This window comes from Staurois parvus, unplaced genomic scaffold (genome assembly GCF_062004578.1).
Source record: "Staurois parvus isolate SC_StPar_1 unplaced genomic scaffold, SC_StPar_1.0 ptg000051l, whole genome shotgun sequence".
NCBI lineage: Eukaryota > Metazoa > Chordata > Amphibia > Anura > Ranidae > Staurois > Staurois parvus.
The window spans coordinates 6,796,082-6,813,125 of NW_028317847.1; the positions used below are offsets into that span (position 1 = coordinate 6,796,082).

At 39.5% G+C, this 17,044-nt stretch overlaps 1 protein-coding gene across 1 annotated transcript in view; it reads left to right on the forward strand.

The window, feature by feature from the left end:
• Window positions 1–17,044, forward strand: part of LOC149470212 (cyclin-dependent kinase 14) — a gene marked incomplete at its 3' end in the record, with an annotated part of 401,956 nt that overhangs the window by 278,666 nt on the left and 106,246 nt on the right. The window contains exon 6 of the mRNA XM_089666421.1: window positions 10,340–10,434. Within this exon, the coding sequence (XP_089522547.1) occupies window positions 10,340–10,434 (95 nt within the window). The remainder of the gene's footprint in view (window positions 1–10,339; window positions 10,435–17,044) is intronic.

Here is a 17,044-nt window from a genome sequence, read left to right on the forward strand (position 1 = left end):
AAAAAAGCTGAATGAATCGATTTCATTCAGGTAAATGCTTGCTTATAGCAAAGTAATTCTTTGCTATAAGCAAATTGTGTAAAAAAAAAAAAAAAAAAATACTGATCACTTCCCCAAAGTAGTACAATGTTACTATGGTAACGTTGTACTACTTTGGTCATGGTAAAATATGAAAAAAAAACTTAAAAAAAATTAAAAAAAATGTAATAAAAAATTAAATAATAAAAAAATTAAAAAAAATAATTTTTTTTTTTTTCCATACTGTCACCAGTCAGTGTCCCTGTTCACCGCCATGCCAGTTATATGATGACGCTGTACTGCACTGGTGACAGTATGTAAAAAAAAAATAGTGAAAATAATTTTTTTAATTTTTTAATTTTCCGAAAAATTGACAAAAAAATACAACTTCAAAAAACTCGCCATGCCTCTTATGAAGTACGTTGGACTGTCTACTCTACAAAAAGGGGATATCTGTACTGTTCTGACATTCTTGGACCTCAAGAAATTAGATTGGCTGTCAGTACTTCAGGATTGATCAATTTTCAGATCTATACCATAGTTTGTGAACTCTATAACTTTCCTACAAACTAAAAAATACATCCTAATTTGGGTTATTTTCACCAAAGACATGTAGCAGAATACATCTCGGCCTAACTTTATGAAGAACAATTATTTATTTGTAAACTTTTATAACAGAAACAAAGAAAAATGTGTGTTTTTTTCAAAATTTTTGGTCTTTTTTTGTTAATTTAGCAAAAAATAAAAACCCCAGCGGTGATTAAATACCACCAAAAGAAAGCTCTAGTTGTGTGAAAAAAATGATAAAATTTTAGTTTGGGTACAATGTTGTATGACCGCGCAATTGTCATACAAAGTGTGAGAGCGCTGAAACCTGAAAAATGGCCTGGGCAGGAAGTTGTAAAATCGCACGGTATTGAAACGGTTAAAGTAGAACTATAGGGAAAACTTTTTTTTAATTTTTGATAGGGAGGGTTATAATCCCAGTCAGATTTTATTTTTTTTGTCATCTGTGACCCATTGCAGAGTTTTCCCTTCACTTCCTGTCTGATAATCAAACAGGAAGTGTGAGGAAATACCTGCAAATTAAGGAAATCTCTTCAGGATCTTCCAGGTCACCAGAACTAGTTTCCCCATTGGAAGATCTGCTCTTACTTTTTTGGGAACAACCCAAAATTTTGGGTTTTTTTACTTTAAACTTTTAATGATAATGGTAAACAGGACAAATTAGGGGGGGGGGGTTCTCTTTAACGGGGCACAGACAGCAATAAAGACAGACGGGTTGTAATCCCTCCTCACACTGTCCAAAACTAAAATAAAATAAAAAATAAATGTAATTTTAGTGATACTTTGAAGGACACATGTCATGAGAGAAATAAATGGGCTGCCACCTCCTCCTGAAAATGTTACTTCCTGAGCAGCCATGCTAATGCTTTAAGCTTAGTGTTGCTAAACCCCGGACCCTGCATTCACTATATCTGGTCTCCCTGGACCCCGCATTCACTATATGTGCTCTCCCCGGACCCCGCATTCACTATATGTGCTCTCCCCGGACCCCACATTCACTATATCTGGGCTCCCCGGACCCCGCATTCACTATATCTGGTCTCCCCGGACCCCGCATTCACTATATCTGGTCTCCCACAGTACACACAACATGGAAATGCAATTATTTTAGTAAATATAAACTGCTAAATACCTTTACTCATCAGCAGTTAGAGCAGTCTTGTGACTTCTATCAGTGTCCAGCAGAGCACTGGTTCAAGCTTGTAGGAGGAGTTTTCTTTCTGCTCTAGGAGGATGCAGAACCCCGGACCTGTGTCTGGACAGTGCTGATTGGCCCTGTGCTGATCACATGCACTCTCCCAAGAAAAAAAAAACCCTCTCTAGCAATGCACACTAACCTGAGCATGTGCAGAATGGCTACGGGTTCAGTCTGTCTTATTAGGAGATAAGATGTGGACATTTGAACAAGAGGAGGATCAGAGAAGACAGGATCAAACTGCCTTTTTACACAATGCAGAGGATTAACCCCTTAGGCTCCACAGTGAGTATAACAAGCATGCTTTACTGCATATACAGATTGATTTTACTGTTGTGGGTTTAGTAACACTTTAACTTCAGGCAAACCACTAAATACACAAATGAAAGTCATATACTGTAGTTGTTTTACTTGCTCAAGTATCCACTCCTGAGGTTTACACAGCTTTTCCTCACAACATTGTTTTGCAGGGGAAGGGGACCTGATTTTTCTCTTACACTTTCACTTACAGGTCTTCTCCACAGCCGTGTGACTAGACCGTAAAAGAAGCAGCACAGTTTAGCTTCTCTCTCTGTCACCCTGCTCAACAAACCTGCTGTACTTTGGCAGTATAATTCACTCTAAGGATGGATTTCTCCTTTATTAGAGAGATTTCCTCTTCCTGTTGTTTCTGTGAGATAGGAACTGAAGGTAAATTTTTAATGGGATAAAAAAAAAGCATGATGGGGTTTTAACCATTCCCTGCTCTATCCAAAATTAGGAAAATGGTTTAGGTATACATTACCAAGGTAAAACTGACTTCTCATGACATTTAAGCAGAAGTGGTATCAGGGGTGTGGCACCAATGAAGAGGCAAAACAAAGCGACCACGACAGGCGATATTTGACGGGGACGGCTCAGCGGTCGGAATGTCTTTACTAGAAAATCCATCCTCACTGCAGCTTAGTAGTGTTGCCCTGTATGTCCTGAGTAGTGTTACTTGGGTAGTCGCAAAGCCGCCTGCATCGTAACTACTGGTGACTTGGTAAAGCCTAGCCGCTTGCACCCTAGCAACCAAAAAGTCAAGCCACCAGCATCCTTGCAATCAATGACACTCAGCCACACAGCATCATTGGTTACTATACCACCGCTCTAGCTACCAAAGGGGGTGGCAAAAATGGGGCAGCATCCACATTGTCAATGGGACAAAGTATAGCAGAGATTGTACCAGATTTTAGAATACGAGAGTTGGTGTGCCCTCAGAGTCCAAGAAAGGTTGAATTGAAGAGGCAAAATGAGGGCCCGTGGTTCGGTATGACATTATTTGGGCCTAGGCTAGGACTACGCAGATCTCTCTGACAGCAGGGATGTGCCGGTTTTTGTCTCCCTGCAAAGCACATATCCTAGGAAAACAGAACATATTGCACACATTACGTTGTTAGGAGCACAGTTAGGGCTTTGATTGCCCCAGAGGTTAACTCCTTCTTGCCCAGTGTCATGAGCAGGGGCAGACTGACAACTCATGGGGCCCCTGAGCAACAGGGGATCATGGGGCCCCTGTGTCCTAGCCCACACTCAAACCACACCCAAAAAAGCCTATGAAAGGTACCAGGGACATCTCATGGGGCCCCCTACTGCCCCCAGGCTCTCGGGCAGTGCCAGAGTTCCCCAATGGTCAGTCCGCCCCTGGTCATGAGTACAGTGTCAGTGCATTTTGTTAGCACTGGTGATGTCCGTGGCAGTTAGCCAGTGTCAGAATGCTTGTCACACTATCACAGTCCTGCTAGAAGTTGCTGATCACCGTCATTACTAGCAATAAAAAAACAACAAAAAACCCCCCAAAAATTTGTAGACACTACAACTTTCATGCAAACCAGTTAATGTACACTTATTGGGATTTTTATTTTTTTTTAGCCAAGACAAGTAGCAGAATACATTTTGGCCTAAATTTATGAAATTTTATGTTTTACAGTTTTTTTTATTGGATATGTATTATAGCAAAAAGTAAAGAATATTGGGTTTTTTTGTCAATTTTTGGTCAGTTATAGTGCAACAAAAAAACAGTGGTGATCAAATACCACCAAAAGAAATCTCAATTTGTGTGAAAAAAATAATATAATTTTAATTTGTGTACAGTGTAGCATGACCACGCAATTGTCAGTTAAAGTAGCACAGCGCCGTATAGCAAAAAATGGCCTGGTCATGAAGGTGGGGTACAAATTCTGGAGGACAAGTGGTTAATATTATTATTATTATTATACAGGATTTATATAGCTCCAACAGTTTGCTCAGCGCTTTACAATATAACGGGAGACAATACAGTTCAATACAAGAGGTTCAGGAGGGCCTTCCTATCTATTTACTAATGCTAGCAGCATACGGATTAAGAAGAGTTAGGACCAGTTCACACTACATGCGTTTCAGTTGCTTTTTTTCTGCATCCAAAATGCACAGAAAGTAGGCGATATGGGTGTCAATGTCATCGTTCACATCAGTGCTTGTAATTCCAGTGTGTTTTGGTTGCAGAAAAAAAAGTAGAATATGCTGCATTTTTCTGCATGGAACTGTACTGGGACACGGTAAAACACATCTGAAACTCACATGTCTCTATTTAAATTGAAGAAAAAGAGAGGGGAAAATAAACTGGAATGCATAAAAAATGCATTGAAACATGTAAAAAATGCATCAAGAACGCGTCAAAAATGTGTCAAAAATGCACGGAACGCGTAGAAAACGTGAATGCGAAAACGCGTCCAGCACGCATCTGGATTGCGTTTCTATAGTGTCAATCGTCCCTTAATGTTGTTGACTGAGTGAGTTTAGTTTTGCTTTACAGAGATGTAGAATCAAACAGAAATATTCCTGCTTCCTATAGAATCCATTCAGTATGCAAAGATACCTGCCTGGCATTGGATCTGGGGCGGGGGGGGGGGGGATAGAGCTGACCTGATTTGCTCCCCATCATTTCTAAATTGCAGTGACGGCCTCTGATCCCACTTCAGAGCAGGCTGCGGCTTTATTTTAGCTGCCGGCTCGCCGATCTTAATGGAGACCACATTGGTGATCTGTCTTCTCCCCGCTCTGTGCTGGGGACTGGCTGCAGATGATCACAATATGTCTGGAAAGAGCCGGGAGGGACGTGGAGCTCACACTCTTAGTGTGACTTGCAAATCTGCCGACAAAACTCACCGCATACATTAATACCTCGGAAGGCAGATACCTATATCCAGATACTGTAGATTCTCATTGACATTTATATGTGTAAAAACACTGCATGTTGGGAAATTGAAACTTGTTATTTTTTATAGTTTATGATGTTAACCTCTTGGATCTCATGTATACGGGTATATGAAAGTGCTCCTATGTAACCTGGATCGCTCAGGAGCTGGCAGAAAAATCCAGCTTAACAACGCTCATTTGGGTGCATAATGTCTGTTTATATGCGTTTTACGTGCACATGATGTTCAGAGGCATATGTACATAAGCTCATTTTATTGGCTGGAGTATACAGTTATTCTAGTCACTAGATGCATTTACACTTCTGTGCGTTTATGCTTGTTTATACGTGTTTACGCCTGCTTAAGCATAAAAACCACAAAAGACGCTTCTCCGGGAATGTGAGGTTGGGGCCATTTTTTTTTTGCCCTGAGGCCTGCATAGCATTGCAACCTTAATCAGTGCTTTGTGGGTGCAATACACAGACCCGTACAAAGCTTTCCCTCAGCCCCAGATCTGTACATAGATATGGACCCCTGGCTGGAGGAAGTGCTGCTGAACTATAGTGGAGAAGGAGCCAAATACAACCGCTCTATATGAAACAGGATTTCCATGGAGGGTGCACCCCATGATTCAGGTAGCAAGGGGGCGGTGTGGGTTTTGGGAATGAGGTATGGAACCATGTTTCATGTTGCACCCTAGATTTGGGGTCTTTAACCTACTCTGTCCAAGAATGAAAGAATTGCCTTTGCATACACTTAGAAAAAGGAAAGAGAAAGAAAGAATACATATTATTTCTTTCTTTTTCTCTCTTTCTTTTTCTCTTTCTCTTTTCTCTTTCTCTCTTTCTTTCATTCTTTCTCTTTTCTCTTTCTTTCATTCTTTCTCTTTTCTCTTTCTTTCATTCTTTCTCTTTTCTCTTTCTTTCATTCTTTCTCTTTTCTCTTTCTTTCATTCTTTCTCTTTTCTCTTTCTTTCATTCTTTCTCTTTTCTCTTTCTTTCATTCTTTCTCTTTTCTCTTTCTTTCATTCTGTCTCTTTTCTCTTTCTTTCATTCTGTCTCTTTTCTCTTTCTTTCATTCTGTCTCTTTTCTCTTTCTTTCATTCTGTCTCTTTTCTCTTTCTTTCATTCTGTCTCTTTTCTCTTTCTTTCATTCTGTCTCTTTTCTCTTTCTTTCATTCTGTCTCTTTTTCTTTCTTTCTTTCATTCTGTCTCTTTTCTCTCTTTTTCTTTAATTCTGTCTCTTTTCTCTCTTTTTCTTTCTTTCTTTCTTTCATTCTGTCTCTTTTTCTTTCATTCTTTCATTCTTTCTCTTTCATTCTGTCTCTGTTCTCTCTCTTTTTCTTTCTCTTTTCTTTTTCTTTCTCTTTTCTTTTTCTTTCTCTTTTCTTCTTTCTCTTTTCTTTTTCTTTCTCTTTTCTTTTTCTTTCTCTTTTTCTTTCTCTTTTTCTTTTCCTTTCTCTTTTCCTTTTCCTTTCTCTTTTCCTTTCTCTTTTCCTTTTCCTTTCTCTTTTTTCTTTTTCTTTCTCTTTTCTTTTTCTTTCTCTTTTCTTTTTCTTTCTCTTTTCTTTTTCTTTCTCTTTTCTTTTTCTTTCTCTTTTCTTTTTCTTTCTCTTTTCTTTTTCTTTCTCTTTTTCTTTCTCTTTCTCTTTCTCTTTCTCTTTTTCTTTCTTTCTCTTTTTCTTTCTCTTTTCCTTTCTCTTTTTCTTTTCCTTTCTCTTTTCCTTTTTCCTTTCTCTTTTCCTTTCTCTTTTTCTTTTTCTTTCCCTTTTCCTTTCTCTTTTTCTTTTTCTTTCTCTTTTCCTTTCTCTTTCTCTTTTTCTTTCTCTTTTTCTTTCTCTTTTCTCTTTCTTTCTCTTTTCTCTTTCTCTTTTCTCTTTTCTTTCTCTTTTCTCTTTTCCTTTCTCTTTCTCTTTTCTCTTTTCTTTCTCTTTTCTCTTTTCTTTCTCTTTTCTCTTTTCCTTTCTCTTTTCTCTTTTCCTTTCTCTTTTCTCTTTTCTCTTTCTCTTTTCTCTTTTTCTTTCTCTTTTCTCTTTTCCTTTCTCTTTTCTCTTTTCTCTTTCTCTTTTCTCTTTTTCTTTCTCTTTTCTCTTTTTCTTTCTCTTTTCTCTTTTTCTTTCTCTTTTCTCTTTTTCTTTCTCTTTTCTCTCTTTCTTTCTCTTTTCTCTCTCTTTCTTTCTCTTTTCTCTCTCTTTCTTTCTCTTTTCTCTCTTTCTTTCTCTTTTCTCTTTTCTCTCTTTCTCTTTTCTCTTTTCTCTTTTTTTCTTCTCCCCCCCCCTTCTTTTCTTCTTCCTTTCATTTCTCCTTCCTTTCTCGCTACATTTTCATCTTATGGTAACATAACAAGAATATGTGCAGAGATCAGATTTGATCTGTACATTTGCATGTCATGAGTGTAAACTGGCCCTTTAATTTTTGCTTAATAGCATTTTTTGGTGTGAGACTTTTCCACAATAAATCATATGACATCTTGATAAGACATTAAATGTACATTAGCAGGAGAAATTACTGAATAGATTCCAACTCCTCTTGTCTTGATCCTAATAAAGACCCATCACTGATAAGACAGATACTGGAGTTATAAATTGATATTAAAATTACCTTCTCATTTTTTCCTAATTAAAACTGCCTGCCATTGTATATCATGACTCCATTATGACTGTTTAATGAAGACCATGATTAATAAAGGGAAGGTGCCGTAAAATTAGGAAGTACAAGTTTTCCAGCCTACAGAGCCTAGACCCTAAGTACAAGGTGTGCAGATGGCGCAGAGCTTCCTAGGCCCACCAAGTGATGGGGCCCCACCAAATTGGCATTCCAACCTCCAACACTGCAAGAACTATTCTGATTGGACAATCTCCATTCTTGTGACAACTCAAAATGTTGAAATGTTTTCCTACTTTCAGTGATGATAGTTACCAAGACAAAGTCAGTGAGTCTTGGCTTCAGATAGAGCTGAATTTTAATCCATTTATATTTTGCCATTCCCAGTTCCTCATCCCCAACCTCCTGCCGTTAACATACAAATTAAATTCTTAAATAAAACGTTTCCATTTTATTGCATATTTTATTTTAGATCTCGCAATGTCATCACTGGGTCTCTATGCTTTGCTATAGAATGCAGGCAGATTGTTGCTGGTGGAAATGGTCAGCAGGGTGCTGTACATAGTTTCCTATAAACATCACAGCACCTTGTCATGGCACTCCTCAAAAGTCAGTCCAGATGTAAGCAGCGGGCTGGCTCTTGGGAGGAGTATAACAAAACAGCTTGATGGATGAATGCCAGTCTGGAGAAGTGGGCATTCCTAGGCACTCTCCATGAATGAAAGAACTGAAGTCCAGTGAATGAAAGGGATGGGCCAGGGACAGTCAGGCAGGAGAAGAAAGGGTTAATTAGTGGTGGTCAAGTTTTCTTGATATGGGGGCTTTAAGTGTGGCCCCCGACATCACCAAAGAGCCACATATAAAATTCAGTGACTATACGGTGTCAGAGCCAGCAGACACACAATAGGATGTAGTCAGACTATGGACATGATACAAGAGATAGTCAGAGAGTGCAGACAGGAAGAAAGATGGTCAGAGACTGCAGACATGCTGCAGGAGACTGTGAACATGCTATAAGAGTTGTTGGAGACTGTGAACATGCTTCAGAAGACAGTCATACATTGGAGACATATTGCATGAGACCGCTAGAAATCACTGCTATAACAGAGCAACAGAGGAACACAAATTTAGTGTCTGCAGGGGCCCTCAGAGCTGCACAAATAGTGCCAAAGGGTCACATGTGGCCCTTGAGCCACAGGTTAGGTACCAGGGGGCTAGATGATGCTGGAGGTCCTCCAGCTGGGAAACTAGGTGGGCTTTATCAGATTTGCTGCAGTTTCTAATGCACACTGTGAGAAGGGATTGATTTTGCCTTTAGATACCCATTTAGTAAATTGGAGCCTTAAAGTGTTACTAAACCCACAACTGTAAAATAAGTCTGTATATGCAGTAAAACATGCTTGTTATACTCACTGTGGAACCCAAGGGGTTAATCCTCTGCATTGTGTAAAAAGGCTGCTTGATCCTGTCTTCTCTGATCCTCCCCTTCTTCTACTGTCCCCAATCCATCTGCTGATAGAACAGAGCCTTTCTTCTTGGGAATGTGCATGAGATCAGCACAGAGCCACTCAGCAAATTGTAGGAACATGCATCAGCTGAGGATTCCTTCAATAAAAACCATGTGTGGAAACAATAAGCGTATCAAGGAATGTAGGCAGCTAAAATTACACGCCACTCACAACTTTCCTTTTAAAAGTTTGGCACAATCTCCCCCTCTCACGCTTCTGCTCTACCATTGGTCAATGAGGCCAACCATTGCTTTGAAGGACCAGCAGGGTGGCTAAGGAGGACCAAGCAGCACCAATTATGACTTTTAAAGAACTTTTCAAGTTCGGCTTGAAATTTCAGCTGCCTGTATATCTGAATCTGCTGAGTGCTTTAACATGCTTGTAGGTGATCTTGGGGGCTGGGATCCAAACAGCCACACTTTATATAGAAATATATCGGTGGCCTCTCTGCAGAGGTCCAACATTCCCCCAGCTAAAGCTCTCCAATCAGCAGATTTATGCTGCCTGCTGATTGGTGAGCTCTAGTTCTTACTTAAAGTAGAATTTTGGGATATATCCAACTACTCTTAAAACTGTTCCCTCCCCCCTCCTAACATCTATGCTGACTAGCCTATGTAAGACGGATTTACACACTCGCCTATTTTCAGCCTTCTCCACTCCGGTCATGTGATCCGGCTTCCCTTTGTCAGCCAGCGGTAGCTCTTGGAGAGAGAGAGAAGGGAGTGTTGACAATGGAGGGGCCATGGTATACTTATAGGTGACCTCCAGGCATTCTGCCATTGGAAGAGTGTTCCTCTCACTTGCATCTGACACTGGCTGACATGGGATCATGTGACTGGACCGACGCGGGATATAAAATTAGGTAAGTTTATATGTCTATCTTAGACAAGTTAGACAGAATAGGTGTTATAAGAGGGGGCAAAGAGAAATTTTAAGACTACTTGGGTATTTGCTGGAATACTACTCTCAAAGGGGTTAAGTCAGACCTCTACAGAGAGACCACTGCTTCCACATAGAGGCAGATCATTCTTTAAAGCATGCTGGCAGGGGAAGGTCTTTCCTATGCGGTGAAAACGCTGTGGCTGTTTTTGAGGAAAGCATACTGTTTGATGCAAATGGAATATGTTTAGCGGATTTTAAACAAGAGTTCAATTAGGTTTTATTAATAAACGACTTGTATAAAATTAGAGCATAAAGTATTTTACACCCTGCTTGAAAATATCATAAAGTCCATTTTTCTTTCTTTTTCAGCATCACTTCTAAAAGGACTGAAGCACGCCAACATTGTACTACTGCATGATATCATCCACACCAAGGAAACGCTAACCCTCGTCTTTGAGTATGTGGTAAGTAATTCTTAATGGTGTGACCGGCGATAATCAACATGGCTTAATTGACCTTAATAACGCTGACATTTAGGCAGGGCAGCTGGGGCGCCTTTAGATCATGCCGCAATATGTTTTCTCCACTGTTTAACCAGCACATACATATGTATCGCTGAATCTGTGAGAACTCTATAATTGGTCTCCTTCCAAGAGGTGTGAGAATACAGGACACGTTTATGCTAATGAGAGCTATTTATAATTCAACATCCAGTGATCACAGGGAGGCATGGAGGGTAATACCAAACAATCGTTTTCAGCACATTTTAATGGATTTAGCCAAGATGGATCAAAAGAAAATTAACCTCTTGCTATCAGTTGGTTGACTCTCCTGCGATGTCCTGTTAGTAGTAAAGGAACTTAAAGTGGAACTTCATTCAAAAAGGGAAGTGCCAGTCATTCTCTCCCTCAACAGTAGTGGTCTCCAAACTGTGGCCCGGGGGCTGGATGTGGCCCCTTTTCTTGCCTTTATCTGGCCCTTGGGGCACTATTCCACCAATTTTCACCAGTGATGGAGCACCATTTCCTCTACTGACACCATCAGTGGGGCATTATACTTCTCATTGATATCAACAATGGGGCACTATTCCCCCTATTAAACTGATGATTGGGCACTGATTCTGGGGCTTTTCTACTCCCACCGGCTACAGTCCAGCCTCACTATAGTCTGAAGGACAGTAAACTGGGCCTTTGCTTAGGAAGTTTGGAGACCCCTGGGCATAGCATCCGCTAGGTGCGGCTCATTGAAGTAAATGGAGCCACTCTGCAAGTGCCCCACGACCTCGTGCACTGCATGCAGTTGTGGCACACTAGTACTGGATTCAAGGGGTTAAATCAGGTGGTGAAGAGGCGATACAGCACATTCTCATCGACTGTTGAATGCTTTCTGATGAGTGATCTGCATTCACCACCTGCTTGAATCCTGCACTAGTGTGCTGCAACCTCATGCATTGCTAAAAAGCATGTGTGAACGAACCATTACTCATTTTCTGTTTTTTTGGGAGGAAGGGGGGTCAGGCACCGTTTTTTTTTTTTTTTTTTTTTTTTTCTGTACCTGCTCCAAACTTCCTCTATCATCCCCTAGGTGAAGATGATGTGTTCCGTGCCACCTGCAGCCTCTTGTGATACGTTGCATGTCCCAGGAGGTTGCAGGACCAGTCTCCATGCACCACGTGATTTTGCACATGCACAGAGAGGAGCTGGCTATGAGGAAGAGGTTGTGTCCTCGAAACACATTAGCCAGTTGGTCATCCAGTGTTCCATCGTATGGACTCAGATGTTTTTTGGATCATACATCTTGTTCAGTTTGACATGCCTGTGTTTTTATGTCTGTTGTGAGTATGATACTTACTTTGTTTCTTCAATAAATATTTTAAATGATAATGCACTAGGTTGGTGCGCCCTTTCTCTGTTTCTCCATTTGCTTCCAGTGTATTTGGACCACCCCGGTCTGTTGAGGGCAGCAAGCAGTGCATATTCTAGAATATTCCAGAACATTCCTATTGGGTCCACTGAGTCTTTTCCCAGTGCAGGAGTAAAGTGTTTGTTGTGTTGGACAATTTAATCAGCTCTTTACATCTAATCTAATGTCTCTAAACCAGGGGCGGGCTGACCATTTGGACACTCGGGCACTGCCCGGGGTCAGTAGGTGGCCCCATGAGATGCCCCTGGTACCTTTTTCATAGGCTTTTTTGAGTTTGGTCAAGGACACAGGGGCCCCATGATCCCCTATTGCCCAGGGGGGCCCCATGAGTTGTCAGTCCGCCCCTGTTCTAAACGCAGGTTTATTCATACACATACTAGGACCTATTTAGAAAAGTGTCAACCTACCAGCATGTCTCTGGAGTGTGGGAGGAAACTCACACAATAAGTAAATAATGATCACTCGGCACACCCTAAAAAATCACTACAATCCTCCCTACAGAAAAGTAACACTTTCACCCTTGAAAGCGGATACAATGATAAACCTTTTCCTTTCCCTTATATTCCAAAATCCATATCAAATCACTAATCTTGATAAACCCTTTTCCAGTCAAATCAAATAAATGCTCCAAAATATACAAAAATATATAATAGTATAAATGAAATAAATTCAAATAAAATAAAAATAATGTTCAAATGTAATTTAAAAGTCCAAACAATCAATAGTCCACCAAAAATATCTCAATCCAGTGTGTTAAATATCCAATTTTCATTCCAAACCTCGTGATACCTCAAAAAATAAAACTGTAATAGTGTATTACCTTCTACATATCAAATGTAAATCAGTGCAAACAAGAAATAAGTGCCCCAAAAAATATATATATGATCAGATTCAACTGTGGGTGACACGTGAATCATGCAAAAATCATTCCATGTACACTCCAACAATAAGTGAATTAAATGTGAAAATAGTGTACACTCCAAACAAACAAAAAAAAAAACGATTAGAATTGTTTCAAATATTACCCACTTGCTGTCCGCCTGCTGTTTATAAATGGCAGGGCGGTGGCACTCCAGGGGCGGGTTGCCGTTCATAAACGGCACCCGCCTTTTCTAGCTGTGCGCTCTCCCTGGGAGCGCGCAGCACCACGATCCGGGTCCCGATCATGTGATCACTGATTGGCTAATCAGTGATCACATTCAAAGTAGTAAGCAAGATGTTACATGTGACATCATTGCTTACTATGTGTGAAATCTGTGAATGATCACAGAGGTCACATATTACAAGGCTATTCACAACAGCCTTGTACCATGTGACAAGGTGTGACCAATCACAGCTCACTCAGTATTTCTCAATGGCAGCAAGAATGCAGACAGAGAGGAGGAGAAATGATTGCTTTTACATTCTATATGGGTGTAAAAGCAATCACTGTAAAAAAAAAAAAAAAAAATCTTCATCACCCCCCACAAGTAGTACAGTGTCACCATGGTAACACTGTACTGCTAGGGTGACAGTATGTAAAAAAAAAACCCAAAAAAAACCCATAATATAAAAAAAATAAATGTTTAAAAATTATAATTTTTGGTTATAAACTAATTTGGCTTTTTTTTTACCAAAAATTTTACGGAATACATTTTTGTCAAGATTTATGATGAAAGATTATTTATTTGCAAAATTTTATAAGAAAAACACTTTTTTTCAAAATTTTTGGACATTTTCATTTACATAGCAAAAAAAATAAAAAATCCCTGCAGTGAATAAATACCACCAAAATAAAGCTTTATCTGTCTCAAAAAAATGGTAAAAAATTCATTTGGGTACAGTGTTGCATGACCGCGCAATTGTCATTCAAAGTGTGATAGCGCTGAAAGCTGAAAATTGCCCTGGACAGGAAGGGGGTAAAAGTGTCTGGACTGGAAGTGGTTAAATGATCATCTAAATACAAAAATTATCAATCAGATAAAGTGGGACAAAACAAATATATTAGTGAGCACTCCAATTAATACAGTGAACACTCAGTGACCACCTCCAAATAGTGAGATTGAATACAATTACCCTCAGGGAGTAATCACAGGCTTATCTGGATGTTCTTGGTACGTATAGCAGCCACTTCCAGGCTTTTATTTACTTAAGTGCCAATCCTCCATATTTCTCATAAAGCAAAAGCAGACTTCTGTAATATATATTTCATTTATACTATTATGTTTTTGTATATTTTGGGGCATTTATTTGATTTGACTGGGTTTATCAAGATTGGTGATTTGATATGGATTTTGGAATATAAGGGAAAGGAAAAGGTTTATCATAGGAAACCCACACAATCACAAGAAGAGCATGCAAACTCCATGCAGGTAGTGTCATGGTTGGGATTTGAACGAACAACTTTAGTGCTGCTAGGCAGTAGTGCTAGCCACTTAGCCATTGTGCTGTCCTATAGAATAGATTTATTGAAAGGATGGATATTTTCATGCAAGCTGCAGGTCCACTTTTAGAATTAGTGTAATATTACAGTGTCTTGAAAAAGTATTCATACCTGTTAAAACTGTTTACATTTTGCCATGTTACAACGAAAAATGTAAATGTAGTTTATTGGGATTTTATTTGACAGATCAACACAAAGTGGCACAGAATTGTGCAGTAGAAGGAAAATGAGAAATGGTTTTCAAAATTTTTTTGCAAATAAAAAGTGTGGCGTGCATTTGTATTCAGCCCCCTTTACTCTGATACCCCTAACTAAAATCTAGTGGAACCAATTACCTTCAGAAGTCACCTAATTAATAAATAGAGTCCAACGGTGTGTAATTTAATCTCAGTATAAATACAGCTGTTCTTCGAAGCCCTCAGAGGATTGTTATAGAACATTAGTGAACAAGCCACATCATGAAGGCCAAGGAACACACCAGCCAGGTCAGGGATAAAGTTGTGGCGAAGTTTAAAGCAGGGTTAGGTTATGAAAAAATTTCCCAAGCTTTGAACATCTCACAGAGCACTGTTCAGTCCATCATCCGAAAATGGAAAGAGTATGGCACAACTGCAAACCTACCAAGACATGGCTATCCACCTAAACTGACAGACAGGAGGAGAGCAATAATCATAGAAGCAGCCAAGAGACCCATGGTAACTGTGGAGGAGGTGCAGAGATCCACAGCTCAGGTGGGAGAATCTGTCCACAGGACAACCATTAGTCGTGCACGCCACGAATCTGGCCATTATGGAAGAGTGGGAAGAAAGCCATTGTTGAAAGAAATCTACAAGAAGTCCCATTTGCAGTTTGGGAGAAGCCATGTGAGGGACACAGCAAACATGTGGAAGAAGGGGCTCTGGTCAGATGAGACCAAAATGAAACTTTTTGACCTAAAAGCAAAACGCTGTGTGTGACGGAAAACTAACACTGCACATCACCCTGAACACGCAATCCCCATCTTGAAACATGGTGGTGGCAGCATCATCTTGTGTGGATGCTTTTCTTCAGCAGGGACAGGGAAGCTGGTCAGAGTTAATGGGAAGGTGGATGAAGATAAATACAGGGCAATCTTAGAAGAAAACCTGTTAGTCTGCAAAAGACAGACTCTTCCAGCAAGAGAACGACCCTAAACATACAGCCAGAGCTACAATGGAATGGTTTAGATCAAAGCATATTCATGTGTTAGAATGACCCAGTCAAAGTCCAGACCTAAATCCAATTGAAAATCCCTGACAAGACTTGAAAATTGCTGTTCACATATGCTCTCCAGTCAATGTGACAGAGCTTCAGCTATTTTGCAAAGAAGAACAAGCAAATTGTCCCTCTCTAGATGTACAAAGCTGGTAGAGACATCTCCAAAAAGACTTGCAGCTGTAATTGCAGTGAAAGGTGGTTCTACGAAGTGTGGGGGGGCTGAATACAAATGCACGGCACACTTTTCACAATTTTATTTGTAAAGCATTTTGAAAACCATTTATCATTTTCCTTCCGCTTCACAATTTATGTGCCAATTTGTGTTGGTCTATCACATAAAATCCCCAAAAAATACCTTTACATTTTGGTTATAACATGACAAAATGTGGAAAATGTCAAGGGGTATGAATACTTTTTCGAGGCACTGTATATGAATACCATTCTGTTTTAGTCTGTAACAATCAATGAAAACTGCATAGTTTGGAGATCATGTAAAACATGTAACAAAAGAGCAAATGGAGTTAATATTGTAATTGGCTTCAAATAGATAACACCAAACAGTTATTTCTCAATGCAGACTAATACCATGATATCAGCACATTATCAATAAAAATATCATTAATTCTGCCACTTCTGCACCTTTCTCAGGCCTGCGTGCAATATTCACACTGACCGATAGGCACACTTGCGAGATTTGACATTAATGGACACCCACTACTGTGCCTATTCCATTTTACACTCTCCATGAACCATGGCAATACCTCTAGTGGTATCACATGGGTGCACTAATAAGTCAAAGTTCTTTTTAATTACTGACCCTCCCCGTGTCATGCAGAGCTTATTACTAATGTCCATATAAAAGAACATCTGGGTAGCAGTGACCATAACAACATGATTTAATTTATTGTTAGCTGTAAACTGAAAGCACATATGGGAAAATAAAAATGCTTAATTTTAAGAGAGCTAATTTTCCAAGGCTTCTCTCCAAGACTTAGACTGGGAGGAAATATTGGCATCAATGAACACAACACAAAAATGGAAGTTCTTCAAAAAGACTGTATGTGAACACACTGCAAAATACATTCCCATGGCCAACAAGTTTAAAAGGCTAAAAATCAAACCTGTGTGGTTTACGGCCAAAGTTTAAAAAGCTATAATCAGAAAAGAGCTTTTGTTAAATATAAAAAGGAAGGAACGCTATCATCGTTTAAACATTGCAAAGAATATAACAGAATATGCAAAAAGGAAATAAAGGCTGCAAAAAATTGAAAACGAATGACAGATTGCAAAAGATAGCAGAACCAACCCCAACAAATTCTTCAAATATATTAATAGTAAAAAGATTCTGCCAAGCATATAGGTCGTTTACAAAATAAGTTGGTGACTGGGAAAAAAGAGAAGGCAAATTTATTAAATGCCTTCTTTAGCTCTGTGTATACAAAAAGGTGATAGCATACAGGATAGCTGGACAGGATAGCATACACCTACAGGTC